The following is a 21,330-nucleotide window of genomic DNA, read 5'->3' as shown; positions in this document are numbered from 1 at the left end:
CTCATTTTTGTCATATTAAACTCCTACCATATTCATCTTTTCTTATTGCCAAATCAAATTTCTGCATTCTGATTTCACTGCAGTTTTTTTTTTGAAAGATATATGCTCAAACCAAATATGAATTTATTTTATTAGGTTCTTCAGTCTCAATTTTTTCCAGAAGTAAAATGAATAGGGTGTTGTAGAATTAGAATTTTGTATAATTGTTTTGCCATCAGGAATCATTTTCTCAATATCCTATAAATCTTTACTTGCATTGATTTATAGTTCACTGAGAAAAAATTTTAGATGAGTTAAGAAGTCTTCTGAATTAAGGTTATTATTATATCTATTTACCTGCATTGATTTAGTTCACTAACAATTCAATAACAATATTGAAGTCTTCTGAATATTAATAATCCTTGTTTCCCCTCTCTTCCTACAGCTTTTTCAGAGATTATGCATTCATGTCATTAATCAGTTGAAACCAGTGCATTCATCTATTTATTTGCAGCCATATTCTGATAGGTAAGATTATTTGTTAAATTTTGCAAAAAAAAAAGTTAATATTTCATCTTATATTTCTAAAAATAAATAAAATATTACATATTCTTCATGCAGCGGTTCCCGAACTGGTCAAATTATTCATTGTATGTATAGCAAATTGATGATTAATAAAGTTATTATATATTTATGTAAAAATAAGAATAAAGTTGAGTTGTTTTAAACATAAAACTTTGAATTTTCTTTTCAGAAAGCCCAGTGTGTACACACACACACACACACACACACACACACACACACACACACACACACACACACACACACACACACACACACACACACACACAGATATATATGTATGTGGGGTCTGCGAATCCTATATAAATGTATAGCGGTTCCCCGAACTCTTTTCATTTTTGAAGGGGTCCGTAGATCTCAGTACTTTGGGAATAACTGCTGTGATGTTATATGCAATTGAGAACTTTTTTCCTCCATTAAAAAAAAAAAAAAAAAAAAAAAGACAGTCTGACAATGTTTAATAGAAGCACGTATTTATTACTTACTTCACTAGGTTTTTAATATTACTGTTATGTAATTGAATTTTTTGTATTCATTACCAAATGGTGATAAGTAAGTAACCAATTTATTGCAGAGCTTAAACTTTTATCCATCTGTGTTAAAATGGAATTGTCTTTAAATAAAGGCCAAAGTGGATAAATATGGAGCTGGTCAGTTTAATACAGTAAAAAAAAAAATAATAAATAAAAAAAAAAGATGGGAAAATTGCATAGCAATGAAAAGTACTGAAGATTCTAAGAGCTATAAATTAATCTGTAATAGCACCACAGAAAAGGATAAGCTAGCAAAGGCTGATTACGACAAATTACTGATAAGAGAGTCAAAACATTTAGATGGGACCCTGATAAGATCCATAAGGCTCTGGAAGGGAATAGCAAAATGAATCATATCATTGATAGCAAAGTGAAATTTTCATAGGTATAAATGATTCCAGAACTAGGAGCTATAATTTCAAATTGTGTGGTAAGAGTTAAAAACCTATACAAGAGGGAACAGTTCATATTTTATTTTATTACTTTCATTTTTTATTTTATTTATTTAACTAATTGTCATTGAATTGTCAAGCATATTGCTCACTTTTGACATGGGTATTAAATCATCAAAATGTCTGCCAAAATAATTGCACCATATTACGAATGAATAGCAGTCTTGCTCATGTGCAAAATTTATTTTCTGTTTATATTTGGCCACCTTTCACAGAAGTTGTTTATCAGGTCATGTGAATGTAGAATTGCAATTATATAAATCCTATACTAAGATTAATTTTGCTATTAATGCTTTAATTAGCATTCGTAGAGGCATATGATGCAAGAAAGCAAGCTTATGCAGCATCAGCCAAAAAAAAAACAAACAAACAAAAAAAAAAAAAAAAAAAACTTCCACTTCACCCCTCCGTTCGTTTGAAATACCTGTCCAGCTGAGCATTAAATTTATTTAGGCTATTAACTTCCACAACAAGGGATGGAAGTCTGTTCCCCCAACCAACTACCCGCTGGCTAAAAGCAAATTTCCGCACATCTATCCTACATCTGTCTTTCCTCAATTTGAATTTATACCCTCTCAGGTGATTATTCTGAGCAAGAGGCAAAATCCCATCAGCATTGAGCATGCTCAAACCATTCAAGGCTTTCTACACCTCTATCAGATCACCTCACCAGTGCCTAGTCTCCAGACACTGTAATTTGCAAAACTTAAGCCTTTCTTCATAAGAGCAACCCTTTGTTCCATTCACTAATCTTGTTGCCCTTCTCTGTACTCGTTCCAACAGCTCTATATCCTTCTTGAAATGAGGCCTCCAGACCTCTATACAGTACTTAAGGTGTGGCCTGACCATTGCTCTATACAAGGGAATAATCACCTCCTTATCCCTGCTAGAAAAATTCCATGAGCTACTTTTGCTACTCGCTGCACTGCTCAGAGAACTTCATATCTGCCTGCACAATTACCCCCAAGTCCTTTTCATTCTCTACCACTGTCAGTGCAGTACCACAGAGTTGGTACGCTGCTCTGGGGTCGCTGTTTTCAATATGTAGTACTTTACATTTGTCAATGTTAAACTTCATTTGCCACATTCGAGGCCTAATGACTCGAATGAGTACAATGACCAGTTGTACAGAGAAATAGAGTGGGCCAGTAAATCAGAATGTCTTCTAATGGGGGATTTTAACTTCCCAGATATTGACTGGAACTTGTGAGTTGGTCACCCGCACACTAGTCAGACTTTTGTGGATTTATTGGATGATTGTTTTCTGTAGCAGCATGTTTGAGAGGCAACCAGAGAAAGTAATACTCTTGATCTGGTTATCAGCAGTGATCATTCATGTATTAGGAATTTGAAACTAAAATTTGAATTTGCTACTAAAAGTTTCATACCTATTAAGAAATACTATTCAAGGTTTAGGCCTAAATGGTTATCTAATGAGCTAATGAGACTCGTAACAGAGAAGAAAAATGCATGGGATGCATATAAATTGTCAAGTGACTCAGAAGCCTATGGCAGATATAAGCTAGTCTGTAATCAGGTCACAAAGGAGGTCAGGCAGGCGAAGGCAGATTACAAGAAATCCTTGGCAAAAGATGCTAAATAAAGCAGCAAGGATTTCTTTACTTATATAAACTCTAAAAGGAAGGGTATGAATCTGATTGGTCTACTTGACATCGATGGTTCGACTATTGATGATCCTGCTCAGATAGCAAACAAACTGAATGAGTATTTTGCATCTACATTCACACATGAAGAATTATTAAGGTTTGAAAATGGGAGAATGTTATCTAATTGTAGCAGGATACATAATGATTTTGTAATAACTGAAAGCAAAGTGGAGGAGAAATTGTTGAAGTTAAACATAAGAAAAGCACCTGGGGTGGATGGGATCTATCCAGTTATATTAAAGGAGGCGGCAAAGCAACTAAGCAAACCGTTAGCCATAATTATGAGAGCATCCTTGGACTCAGGGGAGGTTCCCACGGACTGGAGATGTGCAGATGTATCCCCAATTCACAAAGGGGGATCGAAGGGTGACACGAGTAATTACAGACCAGTTAGTTTAACTTCTGTTCCTGGTAAAATAATGGAGTCACTGGTTAAAGATGCATTGCAGGATCATCTAGACAAGACTGCAGAAATAATTCAGACACAGCATGGGTTTGTTAAGGGCAAGTCTTGTCTGACAAATTTGATAGGATGTTATGATGTGGTTACAAAGGAACTGGATGCAAAAAATAATGCGAATAATTTTGATATCATATATTTGGATTTCAGGAAAGCTTTTGACACTGTTGTGCATGGAAGACTATTGTACAAATTGGAGCAGAATGGAATTAAGGGCAAGTTGCTACAATGGATAAAAGGATGGTTAAGTGGGAGAAGACAGAGAGTGGTAATCAATGGGTGCTGCTCTTCGTGGATTAATGTTATTAGTGGAGTCCCACAGGGTTCAGTGTTAGGTCCACCGTTGTTTTGTATATTTATCAATGATATTGATGAAGGTATATCAGGCTTAATGTCGAAGTTTGCAGATGATACAAAGGTTGGCAGGGTTGTTAATGACAGTAATGGCAGTGTGCTACTGCAATAGGATCTAGATAATTTGGGCAGATGGGCTAAGAAGTGGCAACTGAAGTTTAATCTTCACAAATGCAAAGTACTGCATATGGGTGGAAGTAAAACCAGAGAAACATACCAACTGTGTGGTACTACCCTTAAGGTGGTATAAAATGAAAAAGACCTGAGAGTAATTGTGCAGTCAGATATGAAGTATTCTGAGCAATGCAGACAGGCTGCCAGGGTAGGTCATGGGGTTTTGTCAATGATATATAGGAATTTTGCTAGTAGGGAGAAGGAGGTGATTGTCTCTCTGTATAAGGCAATGGTCAGGTCAGGCCACACCTTCAGGTCCGAAGGCCTCATTTTAGGAAGGATGTAGATTTACGTGAGCGGGCACAGAGAAGGGCAACAAGATTGGTGAGGGGAATGAAGGGATCCTCTTACCAAGAGAGGCTTAAGTTCTGCAAATTGCAGTGGATGGAGACTAGGCACCTGCGCAGTGATCTGATTGAGGTGTATAAGGCCTTGAATGGGTTGAGCACGCTGAATTCTGATGGGATCCTTCCACTTGTTCAGATTACGAACCTAAGGGGGCATAAATTCAAATTAAGAAAAGACAGATGTAGAATAGATGTGCGGAAATTTGCCTTTAGCCAGCGGGTGGTTAATTGCTGGAACAAACTAACTTCCATCTTTTGTTGTGGAAGTTGACAGGTTAAATAAATTTAAAGAGGAACTGGACAGGCATTTGGAGGGAATGGTGTGTTTTTTTGTTTTTTTTTGGCTGATGCCGCATAAGCCCATACATTTGCTTTCTTGCATCACATGCCACTACTACTACATCTCAGTCCGTCTGCTCAACCTTTCGGGATCCTGTTGCAGCAGCATAACATCAGTAGTGTCCTTAAAAACCCTGCCAACTTTTGATTCGTCTGCAAACATGGATATTAAACTTGATATACCATCATCAATATACTATAAATACAGAAAACAATAATGGACCCAACACTGAGGGACTCCACTAATAACATTAGTCCACGATGAGCAGTGTCCATTGATTACCACTTTCTGTCTTCTCTCCCTCAACCGCCCCTTTATCCATAGCAGTAATTTGCCTCCAATGCCACACTGATGAAATTTGTGCAGCAGTCTTCCATGTGCAACAGTATCAAAAGCCTTTCTAAGATCCAAGTAAAGGTAAAGTGCAGCCATTATCAACCCACTGCAGGATGGAAGCCTCCTCAACAATTCATGGTGAGGGAAATGGACCATAATCTGCCACGCTGGTCCAGTGCGGGTTGGCAGATCGACCGTATTCAGCAGTCAGGGGCTTGAATCCCGGTCTACTCAAACAGCGCGTGCTACTGCACTCCCGCTCCTGACCACTCGGCTGGAGGCCTCCAAGTATATAATATCAAAGTAATTCCCTGCATTCAGTTCTTTTGTGACTGCATCGTTGTATCCAGTCAAATTGGTCAGGCAAGACTTCCCCTTAACAAAACCATGCTGTGTCTGAGCTATAACTGAAGTCTTGTCTAAATGATCCTGCAGTGCTTCTTTAACCAGTGCCTCCATTAATTTTCCTGGAACAGAAGTTAAGCTCACAGGTCTATAGTTACTTGTGTCAGCCTTTGATCCTCCTTTGTGAATTGGGGTCGCATTTGCACATTTCCAGTCTATGGGTACCTCCCCTGAGTCCAAGGAAGCTCTCATAATTATGGCTAAGGGTTTGCTTACTTCCTTTGCTGCCTCCTTTAATATAACTGGATAGATCCCATCCACCCCAGGTGCCTTTCTTGTGTTTATCTTCAACAGTTTCTCCTCCCCTTTACTCTCAGTTATTACAAAATTATCTAGCTGACTGCTAGAGTTGAATACACCTCTGGCATTCCCCTCGCTGAATAACTCCTCATATGTGAATGTCGATGCAAAATATTGATTTAGTTTGTTAGCTACCTGAGCAGGATCAACAACAGTTGAACCATTGATATCAAGTGGACCAATCGGATTCATCCCCTTGCTTCTAGAGTTTACATAAGTAAAGAACTCTTTGCTGTTTTTCTTTGCATCCTTTGCCAGAGGTTTCTCGTAATCTGCCTTCGCCGGCCTAACCTCCTTTGTAACTTGGTTACAGATCAACTTATATCTGTCATAGGCTTCTGTGTCACATGTTAATTTATATGTATCCCATGCATTTTTCTTCTCTGCCATATGTCTCATTAGTTCATCTGACATCCATTTTTGCCTAAACCTTGAACAATATTTTTTAGTTGGTATGTAAAGCCTAGTAGCCTCCAAGATTAGTTCCTTGAATGCTTCCCATTTTGAGTTTGCTGTTGGTAACATCATCAGTTGGTCCCACTGTATAGAATTTAAATACTGTCTCAGACCATCGTAGTCGCCTTTATGAAAGCAATAACCCTTTTCTTTACCCCTGATGATAATTACCTCTTTGAGTAAATCCCACTTCAGTACACTGTGATCACTGCGGCCTAGTGATCACGGTGTGCTGAAGTGGGATTTGCAGATACAGGAACCACTGCCACCTAGTGGTTCCTGTATCTGCAGATTCTTAATGCATGAAGAATCACTTCTGATAATCAAATCAAGAGTATTGCTCCCTCTAGTTGCCTCCCGAACATGCTGATGTAGAAAACAATCATCCAATAAATCCACAAAAGCCTTGCTAGTGTGTGAATGACCAACCTACAAATTCCAGTCAATGTCTGGGAAATTAAAATCCCCCATTATAAGACTCTGATTTACTGGCCCACTCTATTTCCCTGTACAGTTTCTTATTATACTCATCAGAGTCATTAGGCCTATAGCACTCTCAATTTTGATCTCCCAATGCTTATGTCACACCAAACTGACTCGACACTGCACTGTCCAGCGAGTCACACCAAACTGACTCGACACTGCACTGTCCAGCGATGTCGACTGGCTTCACTTCCTTGGATTTAATGTGTTTCTTAACTAATAGCATAATCCCTCCTCCCTTCCTATCCTGTCTATCCTTTCTGTAGACGTTGTACTCCCCAAATTTCAGTTCTGCATTCCTTATATCTGTGTGACACCACATATCTGATATCCCAACAATATCTGCCTTTGATGCTTTGAGGAATACCTCAAATTCATCAAATTTATTTACCAAACTCCTAGCATTGGTGTACATGCAAGTGTACGTGCACCTGCTGTTTTTCTTAGCTACCCTAACACAACCCATGTGTTTACTTGTACCGCACTGACTCCCAGCAGTCTCTGAAATATCCTATATCTTGTTTTCCAGGCTTCTGTTCATTCCAATAGAAGCAGTGCAAGAATCACTTTTACCTCTGCCAGTGGCTATTGTTAATCTATTAGTCCTTGTATCACCCCAAGCTAGCAGTTTTCCTGTTATACCTGTTATTATTTTACCTGTTATAGTTGATATCTATTATACATAACATTTTGACATAAGTGATAAAGATGATAGAAAACCTGGGCCCCAGGTGCCAAGCGATTTTGTGATCAAGTGTCTTTGCCATTGAATTTGTGCTCTCTTGAATAAGTAAAATAGTCTTCTTTATTTACGACATCGCACTAACAATCAATTAAATAAGCTTCAGTAAAGAAATCACTTTACTTGAACAGGAAGAAAAGTAACCTTCTTTCCTTTTTTCCCTTTTATTTGCATGTTACTACTAACCCATTACCGCTTGGTCACAAGGGTGGCACTGCTCCTGCCTCCACGTGGCGGGATCAAGGCTTTTTGGAAACATGGGTATGATGCTGCTGAGCGGACTTTGCGTCCCATTCATGTATGCAGTGCACGCTAGTTCATGAGCGGGCGTCCCCTCGTACAGCTTCCCTGGTGGTGAGGTACTTTTGGCATTTTTATTTTGAATTTACTCCCATGAGTAATTTAAATCCTATTTCTTCTGGGACCCCAACACTGCCTCTACCTAATTGATTGGACCGAATTGACACCAATTCGGTCAAAAGAGCCAGAACTGAGGATAAAACACCATCTATAACACCGCTTTTCCTAATTCTTCATTCCACCTGGGAACAGTCAGTCGGGAAGATGTCACCCTTCTTCATCCAGAAAGGATTGGAAATCCTTTCTGGATGAAGAAGGGTGACAGAGCATGCCTACTCTAGAGCATGCCAGTGGTGAGAGGACAATAAAGAAATTCAAAAAGCAAAACAGAGCTTGTTTTGCTTTTTGTTGGTTGTTCATATCCTATCAGGGGGCCAGAAAACGCATTCAACCAATAAATAGCGGGAAGCCTTCATACGCCCAGATGGTTTTTGCAAAGTGCACCATCAGTACACAAACTGAGATGACTGTACCACCAGAAGAGTCATTTACTCCGTTTGCATGGTATTTATTGGGTTCACAAGCCCACCCAAAAAACACGCTCAGCTGCCACTCCTATATCCATACCTCCTAATGTTCCACCACTACCAAAACTAAGTAGTAAAAAAAAGGTACAAATATTGTAAGAGCTACCTACAATACAAGAAACAATAAATGTCGAGGATAAGGATGTATTGGATGACCCAGCCCTGGAAATCTTTGCAGAAGAAGATATGGACACAGGCCAATGACCTGTCTTTCGAAAGAAAGATAAAGCCAGGACTGAGAAACTGAAGCCCTCAGCACTTCAGAAACCACCTGAAAAATTGAGGCTTTACTGGCCTACTTTTAATGTAATTAACCAATTTAACCACTTCAAGAACAATTTTCAGTTGTGGACGTAGTTTTGGCTACAAGAGCTTCACAATGTAGTGAGACGAAATTACATTCTTATTATGACATTTTACTAGGGAAATGAGGCCCTTTACTGATCCTATCATACTAGGAGCACTATCAGTGCAAATTTCAACACATGATTCCCAAGACAAACCCAAACTTTTAATATAAGAATCCATTTATTTGAATGTTTTCACCTTTGGTTGATTCTTTGAGCTCCTTGCAGCATAGGAACTGATCTATTATTTTGTTATCTACAAAACAAAATCTAATAGCCTAATCCAGAATGTAACTTTTATGTGGTCTGATCCAGAATTTAACCTGGCTTATTACACTAGTCTCTCCAGAAAATGATTTAGATGATGTTTGAAATTTAAAGTATTCCTAGAAAATCATCACATACAAACAATTTCTAGAAGTACCATAATTGTGTAACTTGAGAGGGTACCTGTTAGAAAAAGAAAAGGAAAAAAATTATGATTTCATGGCTAGTGGTAGGTGGTGTGACAAATTAAGAAAGCACTAGAGAATTGGGTATTTGTCTGTAAATGAGAAAAGACTTTAGTGCTTTGCTGATATAAAACCTTTTCAATGTAAAAATATAGTTAAAAGATTACTTTTAACTATATTTTATAACTTGGGTTCATGTCCAAGACAAGTTTAAAATGCCAATGAGAGTATTTGCGTATTTTGGAGCGTTTTACAAAAAAAAATGTGGGGTGATAAACCATGGGTCATCAAAATGGTTTTGCACCGGTTTGCAAAATCAGTATTTTGGAGAGTCTTACCAAAAAGATGTGGGGGTGATAAACCATGGTTCATCAAAATGAAGGTTTTGCACCAGGTTGCAAAATCAGTAAAGAGTGAATAATGCTCATGCCTTTTGTAAATTCCACTGTAAGGGACAAATTATTTATTGTGGATTGGAAAATCACAGAAACTACAGGCTTTCCTCAGTTCTTGTTCTCTACAAAGGCCCACAAGAAAGGCTAACTAGCTAAAGGTTTGGTAAACAGAAAATTTGCTTTATGGTTTCATTCTGAATTTGTTCCATCTGTAAAAAGATGACTAACAGAAATGAAAATTCCAGAAAAGGTTTGCTAATTCTTGATAATGGATCAGGTCATCAAGGTGTAGGTGAATTGCAAAGTAATGTTGGTTACATTTTACTGATGTTTCTTCCTCCTAACTACATACAGCTAATGCAGCCAATAAACTAAAATGTGATTCAGCCAATCAAATTACAGTACCCTAAAAATTTTCTTGTTCATGTACTGCAAACTGAAAGAAGATATCACAAATACTAACTTTAAAAGATGGACTGCTTTCTCTCACTGAAGACAGGGATGCTACATTTACCAAACTTATTGACACCTTACAGAAAAATTTAAGGCCAAAATCAGATAATTTTCTAAAATAATTTGAAACCAGAGGCAATGAAGTTGAGAATAACAAATAACTAATATTATTGTTGGCATGATAAATGGAATAATCCAAGAAGGTGAATTAAGTTTAGGAAAAGTTAGATAACAGTTAGATCTCATAACAGATGTTATCAGACTAATGGCAAAAATGCAAATGTTAAATGTCAGACTGATGGTGAATTTATATGTAGAGGATGAAAGGAACTGTTCAAACAAATTTGGAAGAATGAGGATGCTGTTTTATGTTTTTATACCTGTAAAATGGCTTCTTAAAATGACATACCAGCTCACCATAGCCTGCTTTGTGTTAGCTCTGTGAATGTACTTTGTAGAAGAGACTAAATGCAGAGTAAAATAAGGAAAAATCTGAGATTTCTTTATTATAAATTGAATTTAAAAAATTTATTATACTTGTGGATGACCACATACATTTAGAAGAATGCACAAATTATTGAATATGTGACCATTATTGTATTTTGTGATACACTTGATCTCAAACATGCACTGGGAATAACTCTGTACAATCACTCAGCTGTGGTCACACCTTGAATTATTTAATACATTCTAAATGATAAATATGTTAATAAAAAATTTATGTACAAAATGAGTTTTCACATCATCACCCAGCCAGTTTGAGCATGCTGCTATTCCAAACATTGTGAATGGCAGGCAAAGTCCATTGGATCTGCTTGTGTAACTTTTTGTAGCATATCTGCTAGAGGAATAATTATGTATTTAAGATGAACACTTAGAACTTATAAAAAATTGCAAAATTGACTGTGTTACATTTGATTTAGGACTGCAAAGGGTCAGTTCTGAAATATATAATAATGCAATCAAAATATTAAATATCATTTAAAAATGAAGTGTACATTAAATTGTACCTGGTAAACAAGTTTATTGGAGAACTCTAGAAGGCTGGCATATGCCAGCAATTGATGAAAGAAACTTAGCAGTGTACCACACACTGAATTAGCAGCATCTATCCAGAGTTCCTAATTCACACCTATCTAGGCTATCTTGGTATTTGTTTCTGTCAGGTACTGGGTAGGTATTGCTTATGCAAAGAGTGAAAATAATTTAGGCTATTGCAGTATATATATATATATAATGCTATTAGGTGAAGGAATTTTACTGAGAAAGCTAACTAGCTAAAAAAAGTTGAAAAAAGTTTATAAAGGAAACTTGGGATCTTAGATAAAGCAGAGTAATGCAAGTGGCAAAGTAATAAAGAGGGCGTGGGAATAAAGACTTAAGAGAGACTTCAGAAAATTACAGTTTAAAAAAAAAAAAAAGTCCTACCTGATAGAAAACTAGCTACAGAAGAAGAAACTAGCAGTGTGTGACATATTGAAAAAGGAACAGCTACCCACGGTTCCTAATTCAAACTTATCCAGCATACCCACCTACCCTGCAGACTTATTGCTTCACTCATGCAATGGAAGTAAGAAGAGCAAGGGAAAAAGGTCTCTCTCTATATTTATTACTTTTGTCTTTTTTAAGTAGTAACAATCCCCACTTGTTTTATCATAGAGAACTTAAGATTTTTAACATTACTATTATTTATTTATTTATTTTTTTTAAGCCTTATATTTCTAATGTGAATTAAGACTGTGTGTGTGGGGAGGGGGGAATAAACTACAAGTGTAAATTAAATTAAGAATTTGCTAGCAGAGTGAACAAACCCTGCGAGGTGTAAATAGAACTAAAATAGCATGATACATATTAACACAGCGAAGAAACTAGGTCGGTAGGGAGAAAATAAATTAAGAGTATAGGTGTTGCAGAAGAAATTCCCTACATGAAATATCACACACAATAATACTATAAGCCAACTGCAGCAACAAGACTAAAATTCCAAACAAATTAAGATAGGAGCAACCATTAAGTCCCCATCTCATTGAAAGGCTGCAAGACATCAATATTTGTAGTGTCACTGCATTTTGAATGCAAGACACATCAAATCAGTGAATCTACCAGCATGCAGATGCAAAAAATTTGCACAGCAATGGCTCTTATGCACTGAGAAAGTAATACTGCAGTAACTAAGAGACCCCACAGTGCAAAGCCAAACTGCCAGCAGAAAACAAATTTAAATAACAGAATATAAAGTGGTCTTTAGATAGCTGTATGAGCAGTATTTAATAATTGGCCCACTACTAATACAGTATACGAATGACAATTAAAAATAATAAGTTAAGAAAAATGAAGAGAAGGATATAAAAGCAAGAATAAATTACTAAAATAATTACATTGATATGTGTGTGTGTGTGTATATATATATATACACACACACACACACACACACACACACACTGGTGTTCAAAGAAAGCGGATCACCCCTTAAAATTGTAATTGTCATCCAAATAACGTATATGGCAATATTTCTTACAGATTGCATCAGAAAAGATTGACATGTAGGTGATGACGTAATATTGCATCAGCAGTTAATTCAGCTTTATAAGCACACTCTGCAAGAGTTGCAGTCATTCCTTGCTTTTGTCAGGTTGGCAAGTTACGTGCCATCCTGACACAAGCAGCCACAAAGTTGATGCCATGAAGAAAGAGTGCCATTGTTACTTTAAGTGAGGAAGGATGTTCTTCCCGTTATATTGTTTATAGAGTGTCTTGTAATCAGTCGAATGTGAGTAAATGTCTTTCCAAACTCAAGAATACTGGTTCTGCTGATAGGAAAAAAGGAACTGGACACAAAACTGGACTGCATTTTGAAGCGTTAATGCCTTAAAAACCTTAAAACTTCTTCATCTGAGCCGAAAAGAGAAAGGGAAGAACATACAGGAGTGGTAGTAACAGTCAGGAGATGCCTCTTCAAAAATGGACTTTTTAGCCCATCTTTCTAAGAAGAATTCTCTCCTCACACAAAAAATGAAAAACAGGCCCGATTAATTTGGTGAAGGAGCGTGTCAAATGGACTCCCGAGCAGTGGAAGTCAGTTATTTTCTCAGATGAGAAGAAATTCAACCTGCATGGCTCTGATGGGAGACAAATGTTCGCCATAGATGTGGTGAAGAATACCATCTAGATTGTATGATATCTACAGTGAAATTCCCTACCAGCCAAAGATATGGGGATGCATTTCTTATCACTGACTAGATCACCTGCAGTTTATAAAAGGTTCCGTAAATGCCAATGGATCCCTGGCTTTATTGGAAGGCAAACTGCTGTCAACAATTAGAGACCATTTCAACCTGCCAAGTAACTGCATCTTTCAGGACGACTCTGCTCCTTGTCATCGGGCAAAAAAAAAAGTGTAAATAGGCACTTCTGCAGTTAATTTAGCTTCATTTCTGCATTAGAAGTTTGACAGTAATGTGTTTACATTTGTTACAGTTGAAAAAATGGTTGGAAGAACGGCCATTACAACTGTTAGCTAGCCAGGAAAAAGACGACCTGAATCCTATAGAGAACTGTTGGCATTGTGTGGAATCTGCAGTTGCCAGAAAGAAACCAAAGACTCTTTGTGAACTTAAAGAGCCATAATTCGGGTTTGGAACCACAAACTATCAGTTGATTAACTTCAGAAATTGATCTTGTCAATGCTTCGATGGTGTGCTGCTATCATCCAGGGCCAGAGGCAGTTCAACTAAATATTAGTTTGCACTTGGTGATCTTTTCATTTTGTTTTCCATTTAAAATGATAAACTGAAGCAAATTGAGAGCTTTTGATAACATTTCAGCCTTAATTGTTGTTTACTAAAACTGTTGTATAAAGGTTGCAAATGCTCAATTTGGAATACTTTGAGAACACCTGTAAAATATTACTTAGCTTTGCCTTAACTATTAATAAATATCTTTTGTTTATATTTCTATTTGCGACGCTAGTCACAATTACGAAAAAGGGTTAAAGGGTTGGAAATGTGAAATTCCCAGGTGATCCACTTTCTTTGAACACCAGTGTACGTATTTTTTAAAAGTAATTACATTTATTTATTTATTCTCTCTCTCTCTCTCTCTCTCTCTCTCTCTACAGTGATGACTCTTCAGATATAGATATAACTCAAGTTGGCCAGTATTCTTGTGTTACAAGATTTATAAAGAAACTCTTGACCTTGGTAAGCACACTGATTTTCTTATTACTTCTCTTAATAAATTAAATCCTATGGTGATTTGTGCTATATTATTATTAATAGTGTAGTATAGTTAATGTCTGAAGAATTACATAATAGTTGTGTGAGTTGTTTGTTCATTGTTCTAGTTTTTTCATCCAGCATTTTTGAAGTTCCATGACACACATTCTTTATACTTACTGGCCTGTATTTTCTTATTAGAGTATATATCACTATCTGATAGTGAAATAAAATATTGCTAAATCTCAAGGAATACTGATATTTTAATGTTTATTATTGCCATTTTCCTGTCTTCATTACAGAACTGCCTTTAATTGTATTCTTATATACATGTATGTTCTCTGAAATTGCTAACTGAGTCAAATAACAGACTGCTCATATGCTTGAATTGTATGTCATTGATAATCTTTTCAGTTACTAGTTTCCTAATCTTGGGACCCTGAAGGAGCCAGTTTTTTTTTTTTTTGTTTTTTTTTTTTTTTTGTTTTTTTTTTATCATCCCTATAATGGATTTTATGATGTGAATTACATGAATACTGAAAAAAGAAAAACTTTTTGGGACCTAAACTCGGAAGATGATAAAACTTATCTGCTATTTGGATAGGTCTCCATGACATTGTATACACCAATTTTAGTGCTTCTGTAACTTCTGGAGGCATTCCTCATATGCTTCTTTTGGAATTGCTAATAGTTCTTATGTCACTTTCTGAATGATTTCTTCAATCATCAAATCTGACCTTTTAAGTGGGCTTTAAATTTCGGAAACAAAAAGTCATTAAAAAAATCAGGGAGCTAAATCTGTGAATATGGCAGATGGAGGACCACAACAATAGATTCCATGCTTTGCGAGAAATTCTTGAATAGGATGCACCACATATGCAAGCACCAGTTCTCTCTGAAGCCCATTTTTTTATGAAAAATATGATAAGCATGATCTTCATATTTGATCATAATTGTCTTGCACTTTTTTTTGAGCCTCAGAGAAGACAGAATCTTCCATTGAGAGGACTGGGCCTGTGTTTCTGGTCATAGCCCATGATTCATAACAGTACGGGCTAGCCGAGTGGGTAAAGTACCTGCCCGGCAACCCAAGGTCGCGGGTTCGATTCCCGCCTCGGGCTTGGATCAAAGTACTGCAAAAAACCTTGGGAGGTGCAATATGGCCATAGAAGCCGATGCGCCAACAACTACCAAATCAAAAAAAAAAAAAAAAAAAATCATAACAGTAATAATGAAAAAAACAAAGTATGGGTCAACAGCATAGCACATTGATGAAGATCCTGAAATGTAAGAGAACTTGCTGCTTGCTGTGATCATCAGTTAAGATGCAAGGCACAAACTTGGCTGAAATTTTTCCCAAATCTAGTGTTAAAATTGATTTACATGTTCCATAAGAAATACAGTATCACTAGCAGCTATGTGTATAGTTAAATGTCAGTGATGAATGTGAGTAATTGAATCATTGATTTCTGAATGTTAAAGGGCAGCCGGAATGACAGTCAGTTTAGACCAGTGGTTTTCAACCTTTTTTTAATAATGGCACCTCTAAGAGTAATTTATTTTGTTTTGCGGCACCTCTACTCAGTTTTCTGCCTGTTAGATCCGATTCTCTCTCTGTATATATTATAATATTAAAAAATATATCTTGTGTGATAGTTGAGGTTGTCATGGTCCTTGAGGTTATCACAGACATTCTCTCAGATATGCCAGACAAGCTGTACTTGCTACCTGGGAGTCTAAAACGCTGATGGAACTGATATTCGGGTGACACTCAAGTCAAGTGGACCCAATTTCGGCAAAGTCCAGACGGTCTGTGACAGCCAAATCCTCTGCTTGCACCTTCACGATGGTGGGACTGTTAGTAATCCTGGGTATAACCTCCATGCACAAGTACATGGTGGGTGACCACCCAGGTGTGAACCAACGTAAGCAGTGGTCCAGGTGTGGCGCCCACCCCACATGGAGGAATGCCGCCCCTCTATATTACCAGGCAGTACTAGGTGGTAGATGACTCTCATCAACCGGTGAAATACCACCACTTTGCTTATTGGAGGCCTGAAGTGGTGGAACCCACGTTTAGTCTCTAGAACTAAGTTCTGGTCAACCCTTCCTTATCTCTTCCATCATGCAGTATGATTGATGACTTTTTAGATTATGTTGAATGTCGTGGCAAGATCCAATATTTCTTACATTTCGAGTGTACAGCACTAAAACGGTGTTCGCACGCCGGCTGCTAGTTAGTACACCGGACCGAACCTATTGGTAACTCTCTAGGAGGCTTCCAGATCAGCTATTGTATAATCTTGCTACCTCTACTCTGCCAGATAGTGACTGGAGGGAGTCCGAGTAGTGTGTATGCGGGGAGCATTGTCGAGGCCACGTTATGTAGGTGGTAGATGACTTTCATCAACCGGTGAAATACCACAACTTTGCTTATTGGAGGCTTGAAGTGGTGAAACCCATGTTTAGTCTCTAGAGCAAAGTTTCCGGCATCGGCCTCATCCATACTTCTCCTTCTACCCATGCACGGTACTAAGTACTGTAGGTTTTGATACCTTTTGTGTTTGGGATTTTCATTAAAAAAAAAAAGAAATTGTCAAGGATCTGGGTATATTCTTACCACATGTACACCATATCCAAAAATTTCATTACTTCATACAGCATGTTCCACCAACTTTTTCTTACTAGTGAATACACCATGAATCGTCAAACTAATAGAGCAAGCTTATCTGCGAAAAGATCTAAACCTCCCAAACACTTCCTAATTCATTTCACAAATATACATGGTCTCAATTCTAATCTCAACAATGTCCATTTCCACTTGCAGTCTACCAAACCCCATGTACTTTTTGTGACCGAATCTCAGCTATCGGTTGATTCAACTACTGCTCATCTCAGATGCCCAAATTATTCGCTGTATGATTCCTTTCGCCTCAAAGGTGGTACTTGTGCATATGTCTGTTCTGATATTCCCTGTCAGAGACATGGCAATTTGGAATCTCCTCTCTTTGAACTTCTCTAGCTTAAAATCTCTCTACCTCATTGTGTCAAATTCATCTATTGTCGCTACCGTTTTCCCAACTCCACTAATCACTTGGAGCTCTTTGACTTCCTCTCTTTGCAACTTGACTTTCTCCGGTTCAACTTTCCTAATAGTGAGGTAATTTTCCTTGGTGATTTTAACGTTGAAAACTCCAGCTGGCTTCCGTTTTCTAGTCACACCGAACCAGCAGGTCAAGATGCCGAGGCTTCTGCAATTACTAATGACCTAGCACAGATTGTTCATTTACTAACAAGAATACCGGATAATCCTAATCATACAGCCAATACGCTTGATCTTTTTTCTCACAAACAACCCTTCTAAGTACACGGTCGAAGTGAGAGGTCCTTTAGGCACTTCAGATCACAACTTGGTGATTGTCTTGATCGTCTCTTCTCCAATGGAACCTTTATCTCATGGCTATTCCCAACCTCGTGTTGTTTGGCATTACAAGAATGCAAAATGGGATGACCTGCGAGACTTCTTTTCTTCATTTCCTTGGCCAGATTACTGTTTCAAAACTTCTGATGTCAACGTTTGCTAAGATCGTGTCAGTGAAATTATTCTTGCAGGAGTGGAATCCTTTATCCCACACTCCATTTTAAAATCTCGTCCTTTATCTAAACCTTTGTTTTCCAATAAATGTGCTAAGGCTGTTCAAGAGAAGAATATTGCATATCATAATTGGCTTGTTTCTGATTCTTCAATTTCATTTTCTGCCTACAACAAAGCTCGCAACAATTGTAAAGCAGTTAATCAGTCCAAACTAGAGTTTGAACAGGCTAAGAGTAGAAAACTTGCTTCTTGCCCTCATGGTAGCCGAGTATTCTGGTCTCTTGCCAAAGCTATTGGCCGCAACTTTTGCCCATCTCTGCTCCCACCTCTGTCCAAACCAGATGGTTCTGTTGTTACTTCAACCAAGGATAGAGCTGACCTGCTAGCATCCCATTTTTCTTCCACCTCATGTATTAATGATCTTGTTAAAACACCTCCCACTATTCCCAACACGCTCCATTCAATGCCTCCTGTGGTCTTCTGTCAAAAGGATATCAGAAGAATTTTGATGAATCTTGATGCTAAGAAAGCCCCAGGTCCTGATGGTATTTCTCCACTTGTTCTCAAAACCTGTGCTCTTGAACTTACTCCTATTCTTGGCCACCTTTTTTCACTTTCTTATTCCAAAGGTGTTTTTCCTTCTGCTTGGAAATTTGCTCATATCCAGCCAGTTCCTAAAAAGGGTGACAAATCCCTCCCATCCAATTATCGTCCCATTGCAATTACTTCTACTCTCTCTAAAGTAATGGAGAAATCAATTAATCGCCAACTCTTAAACTACCTAGAAACCTTCTGTCTGATCAACGATCGCCAGTATGGGTTCCGTCAGTGTTGATCCACTGGTGATATTCTGGCTTATGTTACCCATTTATGGACTAATTCAATGGAAAGGTTCAGTGAAACACGAGTAGTTGCTCTTGACATCTCAAAGGCTTTTGATCGTGTTTGGCATAAAGGTCTTCTAAACAAGCTTCCATCTTATGGTTTGCCAACTATTTTTAGTAATTGATTATCCAGTTTTTTTCTGATCGCTCACTGAGGATGATGGTAGATGGCTCTCTGTCTTCTAACTTCTCCACTAATGCCGGTGTCCGCCAAGGTTCAGTTCTTTCCCCCCAATCTTTTCCTCTTGTATATTAATAACCTTCTTCCATTGACTGGATATCCTATCCATAGTTTTGCTGATGATAGCACATTGCATTTCACTTTCCATTTTGAGAAACCTTGTCCTGCTCAGTCAGCTTCAACTTCTCGAATATCTACTACCAATTCCTTAAATGCCAATCTTCAGTTAATTCTCCAGTGGGGCAAAGACAACTTAGTTGATTTCAACCCTTCTAAAACTCAGTCTTGTCTTATATCTTGCAAAAAGGATTCTTCTGCTTCTATGCTTATCTTTAGTGACACTCCGATTTCTAGGCAAAATGATATATCCCTTTTGAGGATTACCGTGACTTCTAATCTCTCTTGGCACAAGCACATTACAAATATTGCTTCCTCTGCATCTAAAAAACTTGGTTTCCTCTTTCGCTCTCGGCATTACTTTTCTTCCAAACAGCTGCTCACTCTGTATAAATCGCAAATCCGCCCTGCCACGGAATATTGCTCCCACATCTGGGGTGGTGCCCCCAAAACCTCTCTCAGGCTTCTTTATTCCATTCAGAAGAGGGCAGTTAGGTTAATTAATGATTCATCTCTAACGGAGTCTCTCCACTTGCTTTCTCATAGACGTACTGTTTCTGCTGCATGCCTCTTCTACAGATACTTCAATGGGCAGCCAACATCCATTTACTGTCCAACTTCAAACCTACAGAACCAACTTTTCAACTTCCTCATTTATTCATTCAGCTGGAACAACCTTCCTTTATACGTATTTCCTGAAAATTACAATCTACAGTAGTTCAAGTCCAATGTCAACAAATATCTGCTTTTGTCTTCTCAACCTCCAACCCAAGCACGGTACTAAGTACTGTAGGTTCTAATACCTCTTGTGTTTGGGGTTCACATAAAAAAAAAAAAAAAAAGTTATTACAATAATATAATTATAAAAATTACATTTCATAATACAAATTATATATATATATACAGTATATAATTTTATTCTTTATATAGAGGTACTCAGTAAACATCAATTATAGATTTCCACAAAATTAAAAAGATACTGTACACCTTTTTATAATGAAATAAACATATAAATTTAATACAAAATAAGTTTAAGTAACTTAAACCCAGATTGCCCCAGTTGAAAACCACTGGTTTAGACAGATAAGCAGTCCTCTTAAAATTTGGAAACGACAAACAACATATAAAAATCTTCTTCTTTAAAAGCTGTTTTTAACATTTTGGGGATTTCTGTTGCATTTAACCCTTAATTTGAAACAAAATTTATGCAAATTTGCTGTTCAGTAAAGTCACTCACATGAAACACCTTCAATGCAACGTGTGTTAATTCGGATTGACTGCACATAAATGAGTGATTCTTTGCATTACTCTGTCTAGATGAGACCCCCCCCCCAAAAACATGTTGCAGCAAGTTGCAACTCCAGCCTTCTGAACATATCTTGTATGATCACATTTCCAACCTCACTGCTTACTGATAGTTCCTCTATACACTGTTGCAGCTGTTGTTTGTTTATAGACAGCATACATGGAGTGGGAAGAGAGGAGAGGTCATGCTGTTAGTTAAGAAACACAAAGCATCCAGTTGACATTGGTGGACAGTGCAATGCTGTCAGTTTGGCGTGACACAAACCCTGGGAAAGGGAAAATGAGAGTAGAAGTGTGTTATAGGCCTAATGACTCTGATGAGTACAACAAACAGTTGTGCAGAGAAATAGAGTGGGGCAGTAAATCAGAATGTCTTGTAATGGGGGATTTTAACTTTCCAGATATTGAGTGGAACTTATGGGTTGGCACTCGCATGCTAGCAAGATTTTGTGGATTTATTGGATGATTGTTTTCTACAGCAACATATTCAAAGGGGAAGCAGAGGGACTAATACTCTTGATCTGATTATCAGAAGTGATTATTCATGCATTAAGAATTTGCAGATAAAGAAACCACTAGGTGACAGTGATCACAGTGGGAAACATTCAAGAAATTAATCTTGGAAGCTACTAGGCTTTTTGTCCCATTTAAGAAATATTGTTCAAAATTTAGTCCTACTTCTGTAGACTATAATCTTCAGGAAATACTTATGAAGGAAGGTTATTCCAGAAAATGGCAGTTGAATGAATAAACAAGGAAGATGAAAAATTGGTTCTGTGACTTTGACATTGGACAGTAAATAGATGTTGGCTGGTGGCGACACGTGTTCAGACTATTTTGAAAGAGACAGAGAGAGTGGGAATTATAGAAGCCAATTCAGAAAAACAGTG

At 37.5% G+C, this 21,330-nt stretch overlaps 1 protein-coding gene across 1 annotated transcript in view; it reads left to right on the top strand.

Moving 5' to 3' along the window:
* puf (ubiquitinyl hydrolase 1 puf) overlaps window positions 1–21,330 on the top strand; it is a 1,022,896-nt gene that overhangs the window by 593,365 nt on the left and 408,201 nt on the right. The window contains exons 54-55 of the mRNA XM_090376705.1: window positions 425–507; window positions 14,262–14,343. Coding sequence (XP_090232831.1) covers window positions 425–507; window positions 14,262–14,343 — 165 coding nt within the window. The remainder of the gene's footprint in view (window positions 1–424; window positions 508–14,261; window positions 14,344–21,330) is intronic.

This window comes from Mastigoproctus giganteus, chromosome 6 (genome assembly GCF_048544385.1).
Source record: "Mastigoproctus giganteus isolate SK-2022 chromosome 6, ASM4854438v1, whole genome shotgun sequence".
In the NCBI taxonomy this organism is placed as follows: domain Eukaryota; kingdom Metazoa; phylum Arthropoda; class Arachnida; order Uropygi; family Thelyphonidae; genus Mastigoproctus; species Mastigoproctus giganteus.
Note: the sequence above shows the minus strand (reverse complement) of the source record. Positions and strands in the feature narration are given on the sequence as shown.